At 36.0% G+C, this 22,283-nt stretch overlaps 2 protein-coding genes and 2 long non-coding RNA genes across 4 annotated transcripts in view; 1 reads left to right on the top strand and 3 right to left on the bottom strand.

Moving 5' to 3' along the window:
- LOC131648678 (protein MAIN-LIKE 1-like) overlaps nt 1-8,366 on the top strand; it is a 56,610-nt gene extending 48,244 nt beyond the window's left edge. Inside the window, exons 4-5 of the mRNA XM_058918413.1 lie at nt 6,901-7,578; nt 7,704-8,366. Of these exons, the coding sequence (XP_058774396.1) occupies nt 6,901-7,578; nt 7,704-8,366 (1,341 nt within the window). The remainder of the gene's footprint in view (nt 1-6,900; nt 7,579-7,703) is intronic.
- An 884-nt stretch (nt 8,367-9,250) lies between these two features.
- On the bottom strand, nt 9,251-12,014 carry LOC131648679 (PKS-NRPS hybrid synthetase cheA-like). Its single transcript, XM_058918414.1, has 3 exons — nt 10,774-12,014; nt 9,520-10,693; nt 9,251-9,409 (listed from the first exon to the last, which is right to left on the bottom strand). Exons 1-3 carry the CDS (start codon nt 12,012-12,014, stop codon nt 9,251-9,253), a joined length of 2,574 nt encoding a protein of 857 aa, XP_058774397.1.
- Nucleotides 12,015-16,284: 4,270 nt separating this feature from the next.
- Nucleotides 16,285-17,856, bottom strand: LOC131645986 (uncharacterized). The gene is made up of 3 exons (XR_009297246.1): nt 17,415-17,856; nt 16,600-17,320; nt 16,285-16,487 (listed from the first exon to the last, which is right to left on the bottom strand). It is a non-coding gene; the product is annotated as an uncharacterized LOC131645986 (long non-coding RNA).
- Nucleotides 17,857-18,605: 749 nt separating this feature from the next.
- Nucleotides 18,606-19,389, bottom strand: LOC131645987 (uncharacterized). The gene is made up of 4 exons (XR_009297247.1): nt 19,180-19,389; nt 18,930-19,086; nt 18,751-18,830; nt 18,606-18,670 (listed from the first exon to the last, which is right to left on the bottom strand). It is a non-coding gene; the product is annotated as an uncharacterized LOC131645987 (long non-coding RNA).
- Nucleotides 19,390-22,283: the final 2,894 nt, after the last annotated feature.

Here is a 22,283-nt window from a genome sequence, read left to right on the forward strand (position 1 = left end):
CTTAGGTATTTAGGACGCATAATTCCCAGGAACTGTTATGGAAGGACTATCCAGAGCCTGAATTTCTATCCAGGGGCAAGAGGATTCATTTTCCTCTAGCCAGATACCTTCAAACTCGAAGGTACAGTTCCTATCAAGGGGCAAGAGGATTTATTTTCCTCCAGCCAGACGCTTTTTCAAACTCGAAAGTAGAATAAACTTCTGTCAATGGGCAAGAGGATTTATTTTCCTCTATCCAGATGCCTTCAAACTCAAGGGTACAGTTCCTATCGAGGGGCAAGAGGATTTATTTTCCTTTAGCCACATGCTTTTAAGCTCAAAAGTACCATACCCCGAATCAGAGGCTATGACCCACTGGATATGGTGAGCCTGATTCTTAAAGAAGGACGTTCAAAGACGGAAGTCGAAGTTCTTCAACAAAGCTGCAACTACATGTCAATGTTGCAAATTGGGTTCCAAAAAGATCCTTGAAATCATTGCATATACATTTGCATACATATCATTGCATAACAGGTTTCCAGACAACGAGCTTCTCATTTTCTACCTCAAATCCCTAAAGCTTGATAGTTACAACTCCTTTGTGGCTTCGTCAGAATCTTCTTCTTAGAAGTAATCTTTAGTTCAGATACGAACGCTTGGTTTGGTTTCCTCTCTGGGGCACTTGGTCAGTCGATCGATAATTGCCAACCAGTCCGAGATAAGGTACAAGACCTGATTGATGCAAAGGTTATCATATTCACACCTGCAGGCCAGATTTGAAGTTCTCCCTCGACTCAATGGACCTTCTGAAGCAATAAGTCCATACGGAGAAAATCTCCTCAATGTTGGCAATTTGTAATTTTTCATGCATTTTCATGCGTAATCTTTCTTGTTCTTGTTCAATACTGTCTATATGCAATACTTGTTTGTTTTTGAACTATAATAACGATGCATTGGATGTGTTTGTCTTGAAAAAATTCATTCGCTCTCGCTCTAATATGTTCTTATTTGCTTGTGATACCAAACTCTCAATGATAAAGCATGATGACTCTGAAGGGAGAATGACGAACACATAATACCTATAATCTCAAATGGTATGCTTTCGAGTAAAACCCTGTTGATGATGTACAGGCATTGTTTCAAATCCCCAAACACTGGAGATATAAGGAAGTTAATCCCTTGCCAACCCCTTTGAGCCTTGAAGTAGGAGTTTCTTTTCTATACGAAAAAACCCTCACATTTAACCCAGGGGCAGGGTAGTGTTCAGTTAATCTGATTGAGCATTCAAAATTCATCAGGAGCACGCATCTAAGGATACAACAATAGATATCTTTCAAAAGGTTGAGGAAAAGTCAATACCACAATGGTTATCCCTCGTCAACCAAGAAATGAGGCAGTTACAATCTTTCCAACAAATTGAAGACGTGTCAGGATCATACGCCTTGTTCAAAAAAAAAAAAAAGAACGAATAAAAAAAAAAGAAAGAAAAAAAAAAGCCTGCTAAGTCAACAAACTTGAAAACCAGCGACTTAGGCAAAATAAGGGCATCCCGATGGACATCAAAATCAAAAGAATTTGTCCAGGCAAAAGTTAGAGAAACAAAAAAAGAGATCCTCAACAAAAGGGCAAAGTCGTGTGACTATAAATTCAAAGAACAAGTCATGTGATCAGACACAAAATATGAAAGGTAAAGTGACTGCCATGTCCAAATACCTAATTGATTCCTCAATCGTCCCAAACTCCTCTTGAAGGATGAATACTCGCATCGAGTTAACTGAACTTAGGTTGGAGAACATCACGAAGGGGGTGGGCACCAATAAATTTTGAGCCTAAAAATCCTTTTTTCTAAAAATGTGAACCTGGCCACGTTACAACCCTCAAAAGTCCTAATTGAAGCAGGGTTAATTCGAAAGCATACTGTAAACGAGAATACGGTAAACCGACTCCTAGGAGTTTTGCTAAACGCTTGAGTTGGTATCACACCATCTTTCAAAAAAAATCGATGTTTTGACATCCTTTCAAAAAAATTTTCCTTTTAAACTTCAAGACAAACATGAACTTTGCATTAGATTTATATTTCTCATACTAAACATTCTTTGCATATGAACAAGTACTTGACACCAGGAAAACTTCCATCATTAGCTGCAGATGAAAAGTTTAACCCTCTCAAGGGACAAGTTGTCTTCAGAACTCCGTTGAGTTCGAGCATGAACATCTCAAATTATATGGGCACAAAAACGGTTGAAGTACCCCATGGACTAAGCGTTCAGATATTCGGGGCAATCAAGCCAAGATTCAAAGGATCTCTCAAAACTGCTGAAATTACCAGGAGCCTTCACCCAAGCACAACTAGAATTACCTCCAACCCTGATCAACCAGGGGCATGATTCCTAAGTTCATGATACAGGGGCATGTTGCTTATGATAGCACGAATATCAGAAGGTCCCCCGATAGATAAAGCTGCAGAGACGTCTCGTACGCCCGACTCAGTCAGTCAAAAGCTTGTATATACAAGGGGCGTGACATATCTCATTCATCAGGGGCAATCAAGTCAAGATTCCGAGAATCTCTCAAAGATGCAAAAAACAATCAGGGGCATGACATGTTATTATCCAATTCATCTAGGGCAGTCAAGTCGAGATTCAAAAAAATCTCTCAAAGGCGCTGAACAGTCAGGGATTTATTTCCCCCGCCAAACACTGCTACAATTTGTTGTCGTTATTAGCAACATTTTGCATTCATACATCATACACCTCATGTCATATGCATAACATTCTCATTCATTTTAAAAAAACATGCATTACATGCATCATGATATTGCATAAAACTAACTTTGTCTTTCAGGTCGACCAACCGGCCAGGAAAATATCATCAACAAAATCAATCAATATCAAATATACAGTCTGGAAGCTTGAACCCCAGATTCTCGACAGAAACGTTCCGGAAGCCTGAACCCCGGATGTTCTGAAATCTACGCCAGAAGCGTTTTGGAAGCATGAACCCCCGGATGTTCTGAAATCTACGCCAGATATGTTCCGGAAGCTTGAACCCCGGATAATCTGAATTCTGCAACAGAAACGTTCCGGAAGCCTGAACCCCGGATGTTCTAAAATATACGACAGATATGTTTCGGAAGCTTGAACCCCGAATGATCTGAATTCTACAACAGATATCTTCCGGAAGCTTGAACCCCGGATAATCTGAAATCTACGACAGAAATGTTCCGGAAGCATGAACCCCGGATGTTCTGAAATCTACGGCAGATATGTTTCGGAAGCTTGAACCCCGAATGATCTGAATTCTACAACAGATATGTTCCGGAAGCTTGAACCCCGGATAATCTGAAATCTACGACAGAAACGTTCCGGAAGCATGAACCCCGGATGTTCTGAAATCTACGGCAGATATGTTTCGGAAGCTTGAACCCCGAATGATCTGAATTCTACAACAGATATGTTCCGGAAGCTTGAACCCCGGATAATCTGAAATCTACGACAGAAACGTTCCGGAAGCATGAACCCCGGATGTTCTGAAATCTACGGCAGATATGTTTCGGAAGCTTGAACCCCGAATGATCTGAATTCTACAACAGATATGTTCCGGAAGCTTGAACCCCGGATAATCTGAAATCTACGACAGAAACGTTCCGGAAGCATGAACCCCGGATGTTCTGAAATCTACGGCAGATATGTTTCGGAAGCTTGAACCCCGAATGATCTGAATTCTACAACAGATATGTTCCGGAAGCTTGAACCCCGGATAATCTGAAATCTACGACAGAAACGTTCCGGAAGCATGAACCCCGGATGTTCTGAAATCTACGGCAGATATGTTTCGGAAGCTTGAACCCCGAATGATCTGAATTCTACAACAGATATGTTTCGGAAGCTTGAACCCCGGATAATCTGAAATCTACGGCAGATATGTTTCGGAAGCTTGAACCCCGAATGATCTGAATTCTATGGTAGATGTTTCGGAAGCTCGAACCCCGAACATCTATGAATCTCTATCCCAGATATACGTTTGGAAGCTTGAACCCCAAACATTCTGAAGATCTATCATATACACACCCTGGGCAGCATGACCCCTCCACTCAGCTAGATGGCATCTCTAAACCCACCTCCGACAACGACCTGTCAATCCAACTAATGGCATCTTTAAGCCCATTCGAACCATCAATAGCACTACTGCCTGCACCAGCAAGTGCAAATTTTTGGGTATTTTAGTGTTCAATCCTCTTCCACCTTCAGATTCCGAGTGGCGGATACGCCAATCTACATCTTCAGGTTTAAGAAGATTGAACAGGGGCAGCTGTCATACCCCAAAATTTGCCCACACTTTTCGAAATTTCAAAACTATTTCAAAAATTGGATTTTATAAAATCTCGGGTTCATTTACATTGACTTCTTGAATTTTATAAATATTCGATTTAAAGTCTGTTTTAAAAATATAGTAGTTTACTCTTAAATTACTTATATTTTAATAAATAGAAAATGTTGGTCGATGCTTCATATACTTTCAATTGGCTTTTTATTCCAAATAAATAATATAGCACAATTGGTAAGGAGATAAGATTTGCAAGTGCAAGGTGTCGGGTTCGAATCTAACTTTTGACAATTTTCCCTTTCATTTTGTTTCTACCTTAGTTTTAATTTTATTTTCATTTATATTCAAAAATCACAAAAAATAAGTTTTTTTAATATTTAAATGTTATTTTCGTATTTATTTATTATTTAAAAAAAATGTTTTTTTTTTCACTTTAAATTCAAAAAATATCCAAAAAATCATAAAATAAAAAGATATTCAAAAAGATTTGTTCAATGTTCCAAAAATTGCATTTTTAATTATTTTATTATTTATTTCGTTTTTTAATTAATAGGTTTTTAAAAGAAAATATTTTTTATTTATGTCACAATTTTAGGCATTCTATAACTCAAAATCCAAAAAAAGAAAAGTTTTAATATAGCTTGATGATATTTCTAGCATATTGGTTGTCTTAAGAAACAAGAAATAATTTTCAATCAATTTTAATAATTCTCAATCAATTTCATTTAAAGTTTTTATTATATTTGTTTTTACCTTTTTTAATTCTAGGTCAAAATTTGTACACTATAAGACTAACAATTTTTTCTGGGGAACCCGGATGCTACCGCCACTAACTTTTCTCATACGTCGATTAGTACACCTTTTCAGGTTGTTGTTGCTTTGACGAGGACAATAATTTTCGTAAAATTATCATGTTACAACAACAATAATTTTTACACGAAACCAATATCTCCTTGCCCACCTCTAATCAATTTCATGTACTAAATTGCAAACGAAATTTGCTGATACTAACAATACCTCACCAATATTTGTAGAATATTTTTTGCAGGTAAACTAAAAAAAAAAGAGAAGAACAGTGGATTTGCACTTGGACATGACCGATGTAGAAACCGATCCACACACAGATTCGCCACCGCCGCGAGGATCATCTGGCCACCCAGCCGCGAGCACCAATCTTCGACGAAGCACCACCTCCTTCTCCGATCGGAACATCCCATGGATCCGGCAATCCTTTAGCCGCACCAGCGACCGTCAACTTCTCAGCCGCATAACATAACAGAAACAAGCACGGTAGAATAAAATTAACCATACAATTTGCCATTTTTTTTGTTGTCTATTGTTTTGCAGATAAGAGATTGAATTCGAGAGGGGAAATCGAGTCAATCAGAACTTCCTTGAAACCCCCGACGACATCGTGAAACACCAACGTGACCGCCACGTTAATCCGGCGCCGGATTGGATCTCCCTCTGTTTACTTGACCAGCACCACCGACGGCGAAGAACCGCCGCCGCTGCTATTTCCGAATCCAACACCGGAGCTCTCTGTCGTCGTACCAATTTTTTCCGGTACCACACTTGAGCCATTGGACTATTATGGACATTCACCATTTTATTCTCGCATTTTTTAAATTATGTATCTGCTTCCCAATTTGTAATAGATAATTAGGACTTTTAATTTCTTTCATTTAAACTTCTAGAAATTGATGTATAGGTCGCAAAGGGTATTTTGTAATAGCGTAGGATATTTATTTTCCGCATATTTAAATTATTAACTGTTAGTAATTAGGGTGTGTATGGCAAGATAAAATCAACCGTAGATCACTAACTTCCAAGATTAAATAACTAAATCTAATACACTCGCACTCACTCACCTCTAAGGCACGCCCCTCTTTGGTTGCCTTCGATTAAAAGGTCGTGTCCCTCGAATGTAGAGATACCTGTTAGCAAAAGTCCCTCGGCTAAAAAATCATCGCAAAGATCATAAGTCCCTCGATGACCCACGATGTTGCCTACGATGATATGATCTAGTCCCTCGAATGGTTGCCTACAAAGCGATGATTGTCCCTTTGAATATTGCTAAAAGTACCTCTACTTGTTGCCTTCAACGACCATACGATGACCCTTCGACGACCCACACGTCCAATATAAAGGATTTCCTACTTCTACATAGTATGGATAATCCTAGGAACTGTAAAAATTATAGAAAAAGACCAATTAATTAGGGTAGTTGTCTTAACCTGCCTAGCTCAATAAAAAATCTTTTCCACACTATTTCAAAAAACTAAGGCTATGCATTTACGCTAAAGTCCTTATATTTCTTTTCAACTCAAAACAAACAAAACATGAGCTAAGCAAGTTAAGAGCCCGTAGATAACTACGGATGAAAAGGGTGCTTACACCTTCCCTTTTCATAACTTACCCCCCGAGCCCGCTTTCTTTCAAAAGGGTCTTTTTCTGTACTTTTTGCCCTTCCTAACATTGGACAAAATAAAAGTCGGTGGCGACTCATGCTCACCGCAACATTTGTTGCTTTTTAAAATAAAAAGTCAGTTCACCGAGTTACACTTCTAATGTGGTTTTTTTATTTATTTTCAGGAAAGAGGCTCTAAAAAGGAGCTTAAAGTCGCTGGGCACGGGACGAAGCTCCAGGAGAGAGTGCCTCAGCTGCTCCCACCTGAGATTGAGGCTATCGTGACTGGGTCAGGTCTGGCTTCTCTTCAGAGAATTAGCCTGACCAAGATAGACGTTAATCTCGTATCAGCATTTGTGGAGAGGTGGCATGTTGAGACTTCGTCATTTCACATGCCATTTGGTGAAATGACGATTACTTTAGATGATGTTGCGTCCCTGCTCCATTTTCCTATCAATGGTATGTTCTGGTATCCTGATGAGCATGTCACAGAGCAGGTGGCTGTTGATCTTGGCTGCGAGTTATTGGGAGTGGATAGACATGCCATGGCTATACATGTGCGTTCTTGTAGGGGAGCTTATTACTCACTGCAGTGGCTGTATGACAGATTCGTGCAGCACCGTGCTGCTGGTAGTTGGACTTACGCGACCAGGGCATATCTCATGATGTTGGTAGGTTCTACCATTTTTGCGGATAAGACATTTACCCTGGTTGAGGCCCGATATTTGCTATTGTTTAGAGATCTACGTGGGCTTGGTTCATACAGTTGGGCATCAGCGGCACTGGCCACTCTTTATCGCCACCTTGGGGATGCTTCTATGTTTAGTTGCAAGCAGCTCGGTGGATATCCTACTCTGCTACAGGTATTTATGTTATTTTTAATTAATTATATGTTTATTCATATATTATAATTTATATTATTTAATATATATATATATATATATAAACATTGGTATTAATGAATATCATTTAATTTATTTGTTAACAGTGTTGGATACATGAGTACTTTCCTACTCTGGGAAGGAAAGGAGAAAACTGGCGGTCAGACAACCTAGGGCTTCCGAGGGCGATGAGATGGTTCTACAGACAGGGGGCCATCAAGGTGGATGCATATAGACCGATATTGGATCAGCTGACACCTACAGACGTCATATGGCGTCCATTCGAGGATCATCGACCTCATATTGCTTTTAACGAGCTATCTTTATACAGAGGTTTCCTTGTTTGGGGTGAGATACATGTGCCGTACTTACCCGATAGGTGTCTTCGCCAGTTTGGTATTCGCCAGTATATCCCGCCTGCACCTCCTGCTGATACGCTCAGCAACGATGAGATTGCTGTGGAGTGGATTGGTTATCACCAGAGCGTGACAGATGTGATTAGAGGTACGGAGGCGGTGGGATACCCTCATGAGACGGTGGATGGATATTTAGAGTGGTATTACCGTGTGTCTCATCCTCAGGTTGTGCCGCCCCCATCTAGTAAGCGTAGAGAGGTTCCAGTTCCTGTCTTTGATGCAGGACCAGCTGATCCAGATTGGGCTCGTGCCTCCACACTGATTCACCGTTATCTCCGGCAGGTAGAGGCCGACGAGGATGATGTCGCGTATGCTGACTTATTTGAGGTGTTGCGCATCGCCGATGAGCATTGACTATGTTATATTTTATTTTAGATATTACATTTTGGATTATATTATATTTTGGATTATATTATATTTTGGATTATTTTAGATATTACTTTTGTTTTATTCTATATTTTATTCTATATTTGGGATTATATTTTATTCTATAGTTTATATTATTTGGATAAGATATTATTTGGATAAGATATTATGTGGTCCAGGTTGTGCGGATAAGATTGCCCTCATGGCCTATAAATAGGACCTCCTAGTGTTGACACAAAATATCATATTTTCAGAATGTCTCTTGGTAATTTTATGGTTGACACAATTGTTTTCTATACTGGAACTAAGGATCCCATGAAGCTTTCAATACCTAACGATTGCGGGAGACTCGAGTCACTGAAAAGTTGGGTGAAAGAAGAGTTGCCAGAAACTGATAACCGACTGGTGAGTAAAATCTGGTATCGTGAAAATTGGAACATGGACGTTGATGGAAGGATAAGTTATAATATTGTGGAGTTGAAGTGTGATGGTGATATGAAAGACATGTGGAAATCACACCGCCGTAAGATAACAAAGGGACCGATTGAGTTTGAGGTGGACCTAACAAGGTCTGCTGAGGATGTTCTGAAGATGCTGGTGCGTCCAGAATCGTCTGCAAGAGTCTAATGCTTTAATGTTTTATGTTATTGTTATCATGTTTTATGTTATTGTTACCATGTTCTATGTTTTAATGTTCTATGTTATCGTTATCATGTTTTAATGTTCTATGTTATCGTTATCATGTTCTATATTCAATGTTATAATAATTTAGTGTTTTTTTGTAAATAAAATAAAAACTTCTAAGATGTAAATAAAATAACTCAATCTAAGACGTTTTTAGCTAAAATATTACATAAATTAAAGTCACTTAATTAATCTATATTAACACGTGATGGTAACATAGGCGTAAGATGGTGCCAATGTTGAAGACGTCCAGCAAATCCTAACATCCAAGATGTCGCCACTTGATGACGAAACTTCATCCAATCTAACGTGACGGGTGGCAGCGGGAAGCCTTCTTTCATATTAACCTGATTTCATGAGATAAAAATAATTAACAAAGTAATTAAATAAGTAATTAAATAAGTAATTAAATAAATAATTTCTACTCGTAATTAAATAAAATATATATAAAGGTTACCCGAAGAAAATGATTCCTGTTGACAAGGCCAATGCAATATGTAGGAGCACTTGGAGAAAATGTTGTTGTCATAGGAAAAAAGGTCAAGCAAGGGTTACCAAGCATCACAAGAATGATGTTATACCGATTCGCTATCAAATAACCCATCTCTGGTAGTGTCAACCATTTCTCCGGTGGTTGAAAACCAACATGATCTATCAACAATCCATTTCTCACTTCGGATAAACTTAGACCGAACAATCTCTCATATAAGTCCTTCTTTTCTCTTAATTCCATGTCCAAGTCACGACGAACCATTGCCCAACCATCCTCACTATACCCATGCCACAGTGCAATGGCTCTAAATCCACAATTACCATCTGCTACAACATTAACAATCTCGGTAATATATGGCCTTATATGACAAGGAAACTGAAGAGTGAAATCCTCGTCCTTTGCTTGTGATTGCTTCTTTGATTGTGATTGCTTCCTGGAAGTTTGTGATGCTTGCGATTGTTTTTGTGAAGATTGAGACGCCTGATCAGCATACTCAAAACCTGAAGGATCCCTATAAACATCATACCCAACTGGTTTCTTCCCTTTCCTCTTCACTCCGCCTTTAGTTTTTATTTTCTCAGGTGGTGGACACAATGAAGTTGTTATGGGATATGCAATTTCACAAACCCTACTTTTCAATGCTCTTTTTCCAACAACATCTAGTGATTTAAACCTTCTCCACAATTCATCAATTGCATTACTCATATCAACCTCCGAACCGGCTTCCTCGTCTAAAGGCAAGTCACCTTCCATAGATAGTATCCTCCATTGAAGATGAACACTTTCTATTTGTAATGGGATTCCAACAACAATCAATCTTCCCATCTCACAAGCACAAGGTAGCCCATAACTTGTTCTCATAGTACAACCACATTTTTCCCTACTATTTAACACATAATCAAGCCTCGATAACTCTTCTGCAATGCGTCTCAAAGCAGCTCTCGATACTGAACCACGCAAATTATCATAAAATGGACTAATGTGTGCGTGCTCAACCTCATAAAAACTTTTTTGAAACGAAGCTCGAATGTTACCTATTTGGATTTTTAGGTTAGAATTCATAGCTTCCCAAACTTTGACCATGTCACCAAAGCTGTCTCCTATCATCTGCTTTAGCTTCCAATGTGCAGATTCAACCCTAAAATAAACAAAGAAAGTATAAAAAATTAATAATTTAAAAATTAATACACAATAAAAATTTTAAGAATTATGACATACCGATTTGTTGTGGTGTTACCAAAATGAAGCACTCGATTAATCCATGCGCCTACAAATCTTTGCCTATGTGGGATCAACCAAGTGTTCTTCACGTAATCGAGGAAGTCATTACAAGCAAAGCATGCTTGTTCAAGATATTGCAACCGTACACCATACTCAACCTCATTACTAGCCCATACAACATCTTTCCACAATGTGCTTATTGTCTCTTGCATGTCTTTCATCACATATTCCTTGCATTTCATCCCAACATTTTTGTTAATATGAAAACGACATAGCAAGTTATGCGTCGTAGGAAAAACAACTTCAACTGCTTTCATCAAAGCAAGATCTCTATCCGTCAAAATCACTTGTGGAACCACATCTTTCTTCACAAACAATTGCTTCAGCTTATCCAAGACCCAAATAAAACTCTCTGTCTGCTCACACTCCATATAAGCAAATGCAACCGCAAATGTCAACTCGGTCGAAGTCATACCAACTATTTCAAACAGAGGTTGTCTATATTTGTTGGTCTTATAAGTGGCGTCCATAATCAAGACAGTAGGAAAAAGATTCAGCAACTTTACCGAATCTGGATGAGCCCAAAAAATATCTCTCACAACTTCACAATCATCCCGTTTCCTACTCCAATAAACATAGTTCGCCTCCTCTATAAGCTTAAACAAATGTTGTATCTCACTTCTTGGACCTCTTATCTCCGCTTCAATCACACTTTTATGCTTGTATATTTGCGTGATCCGAGTGACGTTCTCAGGATCTCGCTCTTGCAAGGAAATCAATATGTGTCTAGGCGGAACATGTCTCTTTGTCAAATCAGCAACATGCTGCTTCTCATCTGTTGTCAACCTACCAACAAATGAATGACCTTCTAATCTATCTGGTAAACCATGATTATGAACTCCACATTTTACATCAACCTTCCATCCAGAACCATCTTTTGCCGGAGTCGATCTGATTTTGAATGGACATCCACATCTCTTAGTAGCACTTTGAGTCTCACTTTTATCCTTATATTTTCCACCTTTATCGCACCCAAATATCACTTTGTTACTTCTTCCTCTTTTGCCTGTTTCGGTGTCTGAACGCGTGATAATAACAGTCACTTTATTGTTAATTCCAGTCTCTTTAACCCAACGGATAACTTCTTCCCGTGTGACAAATCTCTCTGAAGTTGTGAAAGCATCAGTGGTATCTATAGCTGTATCGTTTTTTCGACAAATTTGGAGCGGAACTTCCATACCTGAAAAAAAATAACCAGAAATTAAAAAATGCAAAATGCGTTCCGGAACACATTTCCAAACTGTTCCGGTTTGATCTCAACTTCACCGGATCACTTTTTAAAACTGTTCCGGTTTGATTACAAGTGCACCGGAACACTTTGCTTATCTGTTCCGGTTTGATTTTCGTATTACCGGAGCAGTTTTAAAATGTCTTCCGGAAATAAAAAAAAGTGAACCGGATGACATTCATAATGTGTTCCGGTTTGTTACTTTGTAAACCGGATGACTTACCAGAAGTGTTCCGATTTGAAGGTGCGTAGGGGTGCAGATTTGAATTTTTTTACTTTTTAGATGAATGGTAAAAAGTAAAATGGTAAAATGGTTATTAACTATTGAGGGTAAAGTTGGCATTTTTACAAAATTGTAGGGGTAGAAGGGCAATTGTAGGGGTAGGAAGTAAAATTTTCGTATTTTTGCTAACCAAAAACCGATGTCAATATTAAATTATTAATGCATATATTCTATATAAAAACAATAACAATACTGGTAACCTACAATAATTATAATAAAAATAATCCAATTTATCATTGGATGTAAGGACCACAGTGTGCGTTGTCGAGCAATCATGCAGGTAGTGATTATCAAGTGGCATTTAATGTTTATTATATACTAGTAACTAACCCGTGCGTTTGCACGGGTTCTGGTATGGGACGCGCATTCATTTATTTCAGATGTATAATTGGTATTATAAAATATATATTATTCAAAATTATGTAGGGTTGATAATTTTGCTATCTCCGCATGGGTACTGGTTTGGCCTGGACCGGGTATACCAGATAAATTGTGTATATCTTCTAAGATCGAGAAGTATTTCATGCAACATCAATAAGATATATGTTTTATTGTGGAAAAGCAAAACAAAATAAATGTTCAAAGATAATGATATAAATTTAAAATTAGTTGAAAATATTAAGTTTAATAAATGAGATGAATAAATATTTAAAATTAAAATTAGTTAAAAATCAATAGAAACATAATTTAGGATAACTCACATGAAAAATACGTATTTATTGTAATAATCCGTGCGTCCGCACGGGTACTGGTGTGTACCTTGGATATGTCACCAGTTTGTAATGAGAAATCAAACAAATTATAAAATAGAATATTATTGAGAAAAAAAATAAACTGGTAGATAATTGTATAGATTTTTAAAAATTTCTATTGTTAAGAAAAATTATTAAACACAAAATTTGTTAAAAATCAATTGTGAAAAATAGAAAAGAAATGTTTTTTTACGATTGATTGAGTTGTAATAATAAAAGGATTTATAAAGTTTAATAAATGAGACAAATAAATATTCAAAATTAAAATATCTGATCACCAAATAAGGTTTATTGTTCGCCACAATGAAAAGGCATAAAATATCTGAAGGTGTCATAAATTATCAAAAAGATAGTATTGAAGTAGATTAACCTATATTTGGAAACTACATTTGAATATTATTAGTAGGTTGATTAAACTATAACCCGTGTGTTTACACAGATCTTGACCTGGTTACCCATGCGTTTACACGATATTGGTGTGTTACCCGTGCGTTCATACGGTACTGGTGTGTTACCTGTGATCTTCGCACATTGCTGATGTGTAACCCGTGCGTTTATACGGTACTGGTGTGTTACCTGTGATCTTCGCACATTGCTGATGTGTTACCCGTGCGTTTATACGGTACTGGTGTGTTACCTGTGATCTTCGCACATTGCTGATGTGTTACCCGTGCGTTCGCACGATACTAATGTGGGTCGCTGATATGTCACCAGTTTGTCATGAAAAATCAAACAAATTAGAAAATATCAAAATATTATTAGAAAAAAGAAAAAATATACACTACAAGAAAATTGTATACGTTTTAAAAAATTTCCATTGTTAAGAAAAACTATTAAACACATAATTTGTAAGAAACTAATTCTGAAAAATAGAAAAAGAATTATGATAGATAGAGTTGTAATAATAAAAAGATTTGTAAAATTTAATAAATAAGACAAAATAAATATTTAAAATTAAAATTAGTTGAAAATCAGTAAAAACATAATTTTATACGGTACTGGTGTGTTACACGTGCGCTCACACGGTACTGGTGTGTTACCCGTGCGTTCACACGGTACTGGTGTGTTACCCGTGCGTTCACACGAATTTTGGTCTGGTTACCCGTGCGTTCACACGGTACTGGTGTGTATTGGTCTGTTACTCGTGCGTTCACATAGATTTTGGCCTGATTACTTATGCGTTCACACGGTACCGATGTGTTACCCTATGTCATAGTCGTACTATATCCCCTCCGTTTAAAGTCTATGTTGGCAAATTTTCTGTATGTAGGTTAAAGTTGTAAAATAATATGATATTTTAGCCAAGTTAATTTTATTAATTATTAATGTGTGTATCATCGTTAAAAATATGTGATAAAATATAAATTTTTAAGTGTAATTTATATTGATAACAAAAAAATATTTTAAAAATATATATTTAAACAAAAAAATAAATATTATTTTTACATTTTTTTAATACATATGATATTAATGGTATACTCATTTATAATTTAATATAAATAGTTGTTTATATTTTTATTTAAATATTAAATTTATTTTAAATTTTATGTACAATCGGTATAAATAATGTAAAATGTTAGTTCATCACAAACTATTATGCATATGAATTTAAATGTGATTCAAATAAATTCAAATATTCTCTAACTTTGACATAAATGGATAATGTATAATATACTTCTATTATCGATACATTTAAACTAAATATATTTTAAAAATAATAGACAATAATCATAATTAATAATATATAGAAATCAAGACAATATTAATATTATATTTTACAATAATCATAATTAATTAATATATATAGGAAGCGGTAAAACTATAATTCCACCATGATTCATTCCACTTACAATACTGAACCGTTATTTTCCAGAGATGAAGCTAATACAATTTGTTATCAAAATCTAATTTGCCATCATTCCACAATTGAATTGAGTATAATTCATATTAAGAAAGTAACTCAATTTAAACTATTCTTCTCTAACATTAATAACATATTCGTCAAATACAGCTATGCACACCAGTAAGCTATAAGGTCATATATTTAACTACAAAAATAAGATTCTATAAGAAATTTTTTGGTTCTCACTTCTCTTCTCGTCCAAGAATCAATTGGTTCTCATGATTAAATAGCAATTATAGCAGCGTTATGCCGCTATATCAGATCAGAATTTTGATAAACCGAAATTGTTTCATCTGCCGTCGGTACCACAATGTTCTTTATTTTCATAAAGGCCAGTAGCCTTTTAAGGCAGGAGAAGAGTGTTTGGAAGTAGCCATGTTTTTTACCAAACCAAAATAAGTATAATTAATGCAATACCAAGTTATTTCCGCAAGTGACCACAATACACGGCAAACCACTCAAAATTTTAGCACAAAGTTTCACTGAAATAAAGAAAAGTGTACGATGCAAGTGAGACATGCATCCAGTAATGTCTCACCTTCCCATAATGACTGTTACTTGTTGGAACTAAAGGAAGTTCAGCAATACCAGTCCCGAAGATTCAAAGCGTGTTTAAACTGGCGGTATCATCACTTGGGCTATGAATCACATTAGGAAAGCAAAATGTGTTTAAACTGTTGAAACCAACATTAGATTGACTCCAAATCTCAGGTACTTTAGACTGACGGTATGTGTATACAAAGTAAAAAACAGATTATACTTACAGCAATTGTCCATTAGCAATTGGTCGACTTTTTCCGAACTATTAGTTTTACACTAACTATTACTCCCTTTGTTGCATGACCGAAATGATACCAGTTCTACCTCCATGATTCGACAAACCAACAACATCATCAACAATTTGTTTAAATCTGTTATGAACATAACCATCAGTCCCTTCACCACAATTCCAAATATGATCATCTTTGCTCATTGAATCAAAGCAAAATGAATCAAAGCCAACCTGCATCCACAGTATGAAAATATACCTTGATGGTTAATTAATTTTTCAGAATATGTTAAGCAAAAGAGCCATTGTTTTGAAATTTTATGGCATACTTCAACTCCAATAAGTAAGCCTGCACAGCATAATGGCCAAAGGGATCAATTTGCCACCCTCTTGAAATGAAAAAAGCATCTAATCTATGTAGCTAAGTGCTGTAAAAAATTGAAACATTAAAAGAGTTAAACTTATGTTTTCTACTGAAGCTAAATTGGTGGCTGTTGTTTTTTTCACCTAAGGATTCCAGCCACTGAAGCAATCCTTGGACCAGCATCAGAGTGCAAGAGAATCCATATGCATAGAGGCAGGGAGAGAAAATCAGATTAATCTAAGCACAATGATCCTTGAAGAGCAGTTGAAGAAAAAAAAGGTTATTGAGGGTGCATATTTTGTGGAACAATTGCTTCCCATACTCTCGCAATAAGATAGCCTCTCTTCATCACCTGCATAGTAATATTTTGAATAAAATTTCTGCTTCAAATATCAATACTGTCAAGTCTTAAACACACAGAAACTGAGTAAAAAAACTCAATAAAATGAAAAGAAATAGTGAACCTGCAACAACAATTACTCTCGATCTGCCCAACTTCGCTGCCTGAATCGCAAATACATCAATTTCACCAGAACCTCCATGAATCTGAGGACTCGGTTTTGCCTTCAGCCAGTACCTACAATGTTCGGTATATCAGCTGTAGGACTCGGTTTTGCCCCTGCATCATTCAGTATAACATTTGTATGACCCTGTTCAGCCCCGAGATCATTCGGTACATCAGTTGTATGACTCGGTTTTGCCCTGCATCATTATCGCAAAACATGGTTTAACATGTGCGGTTATTTGGTTGATTCGGGCATTGAAGGCAAACACCGACGAAAGACTTATCCAAATCAGTTGCTGTATCACTGAGAAAGTAATTATTTGTAAAATCTGAAAATGAATTCTTTTTCCTATTGGCTTATCCTGAAGTAATGAAATTGGTAATAGTTTTTTGTAGCCCGCCGGTGAATCTTTTAGTAGCCGAACTTTCCCGCACTTGTTAAAGCCCTCGATTCTCCAAAGGAAAAAACATTTCCTGTGATACAAACAAAACAAACACTGACCTGTGACGAACCAATCACTAACCTACAAATAGAACAAAAAACCAGATTTAAAAAGTTAAACGTAATAACTCATCACTATTTCACTTCCAGATTTCAGAGAAAAACTAACTTTATAAGCAACCATTTTATGTGTACTCATTGATGTAGCAAAATATATAAGTAGATAGTAGAAAGCCACCTAAAAATCAGAACTTTCAGTTGTATTACTTATATTTAAAGGTTAAACTATTCGAGATAAAGAGCCACAAATATATCAAAATACTTTATTCAACCTTCAACATCAATGTCACAAATACAGGAGCAGAAAGACTAAGTATGGACAGAAACTCCTTCCCTGAAGGAATGGAGAAGGCATATGCATTGTATCCCTTCTCATTTAGAGTTCGGTTCATCATATACGCATCAACAACCTGAAAACAGGAAGGGGATGTAAGAGCAGTGCACGTTGATTATTTAGTATAGTAAAAATAGGCAAAAACCATATATGATACCATTAATATTCTGAAATACTATTAAATTTGTCTGAGAAGTACAAACACTAATCTGAATATATAGAAGCTTTAAATCATAGGCCCGATTAGTAAGCTGAATACAAAAAAGCTAATATTTGGATGAGTTTGTTCATACTTGTGATGCCAGTGTAACTGTTAGCACATATGCCTGAGTGCAATGTAGGATGATAAATAATGATCGATATAAAACCCAAAGACACGCATACGGTAACACGCCTTTATTAGAGGACGTTTACCTATTCTCCCTCGTTAACACCTATTTGACCCAATCATGTTGGTTCATGTTGGTGAATAAGCTGCTCGTCCTTAAGATACATGACAATCATGTTGGTTCATGTTTTCATGGTTGAACCTCATAGTCAGAAAGTTAAAATTGTAAGTGGAAATTTCATGAACCTTTTAGTTACCTCTTTCATGGTTGCACGAAGATGTGCAGCAGTTGTTTTTAAAAGTTCAGCAGCCTCATTGTCCCAGAACACGAAGTTCGCCGCATTTCCTTCATGCACAACTTCGATAACTATCTTAAACCTGTAAAACATACAAATTAGAGAGCAATGTACTAATGCAAACTTAAAGTGGCATATGATAACCATAATTAACCTCCATGTCTACGTCTAAGTTCGGTGTCCGTCCCTGCAAAAATAAGATGGAGCGTCGCCCTTTGCAACCTGAAGGCACTGGTGGCATGCTTTGTGGTACCATTCATTTGGATTAGCAATTACTTGGTTAGTAGTAGCAACATTAACACACAATGTTGGCTGCAGAACATTAAGAAATAAGGAGCAGTTAACATAAAAACATGTTTAATAATTTTAAACTACAAATGTTAGTGGTATTTGAAACCTCAGATAGCATGGTGATTTGTTCAAGGGGTAGCTGGATAGATTTTGAAAAAAACTTATCATCCGGGAAACGTGAGACCCGGCAGAATGTTGTGACCATTCACGACCAATTTTAATAATGCTTACTTGAACTTTCTCCCTGGCAAATTTCTCAGCCAAATCTTCTAGAAGCGCCTAACAGATCAAAACAAACAAACATATGGTTAAGTGAAAGATGAAATAATTGTACATGATTAAGCAGTTTGTATACAAACCTTTAAGTACACCTTCACCAGAGACACATGTATTGCTCGATAATCATTGGAATAAGAAAATAACAACAATGTCCTTTCACCTTGTAACAATAATAGATTGCATAAGAGTAAGAGAATGTGAGAACAACACTAAAAATAAATATCCCGTTTCAGAGTAACAAAGGCCAGAAATATCAAACCTAAAAAAATATGTCGACATGAGAAGGCACGCAACCACCACCACCACTTATTGCATCCTATACAGAAGAAACAGAAAGCGTTGGATCCGCAAACCCTAAGTCATGAAAGTGTTGGATCTGGAAACCCTAAGCCACGAAAGTGTTGGATCTAGAAAACCTAAGCCACGAAAGTGTTGGATCTGGAAAAAAAGATGAAGAGGAAGAGCATAATATATCAGAAGCAACTTGGAGTGAAGGTATAAAACATTACCTTCAAATTGCATAAACAGTGGCCAACCACCACATGTTCGTTACGAATCCGACATTGTCGCCAGATTAGCCTTTCGTCATCTTCTCCCCTGTTCGCACCACTGTAGCCTTTCGTTTCGAGGAAGAAGAGAAAGAGGGAGAAGAGAGTGAATGAAGAAGAAGAGAAAGAGGGGGAAGGAAAACAGAGACGTGAGAGAGAGAAAAAGATAACAAAAATGAGAGAAAGAGGGAGAGATAGATAGGAAAAGGAATGAGAGACAGATAGCAAAAGCAAGAAGCAAAGAAATGCAAAGGAGGTATCCACGTGGCTCTCTAACAAAGCAAAGGGGCAGTTAGGTCTTTTCCAGAGCATCTAACTTTCTTATATTGTAGATTAATGTGTAATTAAGTAGTTAAAATGTATTCATTTTATATTTTTCTATGCTATGTGGAGGAATATGTTAACTAGATTTTAATATATTAATGTCTAATGAAGTAGTTGAAATTTATGAATTTTATTTATGTGAAGGCCCGTTATTTCTTTTGTTAAGATATTATTGATATATATGTTGATATGTATGTTGAATTTTTCAAGGTCTAATATATGTGAATTTTGTTTTTAGAAATAACCACATTTTTCAAATAAAATATTTAAATAACCACCTTTTTTAAAAAAAATATCAAATTAATAATTTTTCAAACAATTTTTTTTGGACCTGTAGAGGACGTGCCACATGACCATTAAGATGCTATCTACTATAGCGCATACATCTATAAATAGGCAATTCATTTCCACCATTTATCGTTTTAAATATTCGAATATGATTAAATGGTTTATTAATCGTTTTAGTTATCAATGGTTAGTTATCCATCCATATAATCCGGATAAAATTAAATGGTTATTAACGAGTTAAATTATTTTTGGATTCGATTATAATTATCCTGTTATTATTCCAAATCCAAATGTTTTAATTCAATTATAAATTTTTTTAATTTTTAAAAAAAAATTATTTTGGATTTTTTTGTTTTCTAAAAAATATTTTTTAAAATATACATTTTTAAAAAGTTTTGAAATAAATATTTTTCCTAAATAAAAAATTTAACTATTTTTCAAAAATATAGATTTTTTTTTCAGTTTTCTTTTATTATTAGAAAAAAGTATTATTTTTTTTTTCGAAAAATCTTTTTAAAATGAATATTAATAAATTTTAAGAAATAACTGAAATTTAAATAAAAAATAATCTGTTCATTTCCAAATTTATAAATAATTGGTTTAAAATTGTTTTTTTTTACAGAAAAAATAATTTAAATCTGAATTTTTATTAAAAAATAGTTATATAATCATAACCAAATTTATAATTAATTTTGATTAAAATGTGGTTTGAAAGTGGTTATGGTTTATATTTTAAAATTAACCAATCATGCACACCCCTAGTACCCGAATGTTGTCTTGGATATGAAATGAAAGTTGAATTTAATATGAAATTTCATGGTTACAAAAAATTAATTACATATTAAGAGTGGCATATAATAATTATGTTGCAGAGCTTGACCCAACATTGGGACAATTTTTTCGATTGTGTCTGGGTTGACGACATGTACTGCATAATCTTACCATTTTGTTTGTCATATCTATTTCTGTTCAAATACGCGTGTTGTTAGGGCAACCTTTTTTCTTCCTTCGCATATGCTCATTATGCCAAACAATGTCTCCTTGGTAAGTAGGCCAATAATCCTGCTTTGCTACCACCGAGAAGCTATTAATGTACGCATTGAATACATTTCCGACTTTGTAAACAGGGGATAAATGTTTGGAAAGGTCATGGCGAGCACATGAACATGCCACTATGACATGGGAGCAAGGCATACGAATGACTTGAAAATTTTCGTAATCGCACCAACCTCTATCTAATTCGACCTGATAGTATCCTCTTGGCCTCCCCTCATTATGGCTCACTGTCTCTTGTACATTGAACCAAACTTTAATACGGTAAAACATTGTAACACCATGTGTGTTAGCTTTGGCCATTTTCTCCTGAATAAATTTCATAGAGCTTTCAGTAAACAATTGTCTGGTTGTAACAGTGACCCCCCATTTTGAACCTCTTGCCTCGAACAATGACCCCAGCCTAAAATAGGTTGCTCTCACCATTGGAGTTATCGGTAGGTTTCCGATGCCTTTGAAAACAAAGTTTATTAATTTCGATGCCTTTATGGTTATGTGGCCCTATCGTTGGCGATTGTCAAATGCCCAGGTCCACTTCTCGACTGGAGTATTATTGATTCACCTTAACACATCCACATTTGCCAACCTGATCTTTTCGCGGTAGTGTTATAGCGATGGTTCTGTTAACGCATAAGCTGCATTCACAACTTTTTTCTGAAGCGTCTTGTGTTTGATCTTCCGCATGAAGTTTTGTGCAATATGTCTAATGCAGTAGACATGCGTAGAAGGAGGATCTTGCCAACCGTTATCAGAGTTATAATATGCACTCTCAACAGATGGATGTTTGTCTGAAACCAAACATAGTTCGTTGTTGTGTTCATTGATGATATTTTGATCTATTCAGAGAGTGAAGAGGATCATGCTGAGCATTTGAAGATTGTGTTATCTGTACTAAAGAAGAAGTAGTTGTATGCTAAGTTTTCTAAGTGTGAGTTTTGGTTGAAGGAAGTGAGTTTCCTTGGTCATGTGATTTCGAGTGGTGGTATTGCTGTTGATCTATTGAAGATTGAGGTTGTGTCTCAATGGGAAGCTTCGAGATCTGTTTCTGAGATTAGAAGTTTTCTTGGTTAGTAAGAGTAGCTTGGGGAGGATCGACAGGTGGGAATGTGACTTGGGAACTTGAAAGTCAGACGAGGGAGTCTTATTCTGAGTTGTTTGTTTGAGGTAATTTACAAGGACGAAAATCTTTTAAGTGGGGAGAGTTGTAACACCCCAATTTTTATTTATTAGTTATTTTATTAATTAATTATTTTATTAATTATTATATGATATAGTAATTAATTAATTGTGTTTTGAGAACATATATGTGACATATGTGTTGGATAATGGGTGTGAAAATGATAGAATGTGTAATTGGGCCTAATAGTATGTTAGGAAGAGTAAAAATGGGGGGGTAATAA

Source organism: Vicia villosa, linkage group LG2 (assembly GCF_029867415.1).
Source record: "Vicia villosa cultivar HV-30 ecotype Madison, WI linkage group LG2, Vvil1.0, whole genome shotgun sequence".
Taxonomy (NCBI): Eukaryota; Viridiplantae; Streptophyta; class Magnoliopsida; order Fabales; family Fabaceae; genus Vicia; species Vicia villosa.

Excerpts from the sequence above, each read along its gene's own strand:
- LOC131648679 (XM_058918414.1), bottom strand. The coding sequence starts at position 12,014 with ATGGAAGTTCCGCTCCAAATTTGTCGAAAAAACGATACAGCTATAGAT. Across the intron at positions 10,694-10,773 it reads GGTAACACCACAACAAATCG|GGTTGAATCTGCACATTGGA; the intron begins GTATGTCATAAT and ends TGTTTATTTTAG. Across the intron at positions 9,410-9,519 it reads ACAGGAATCATTTTCTTCGG|GTTAATATGAAAGAAGGCTT; the intron begins GTAACCTTTATA and ends TCATGAAATCAG.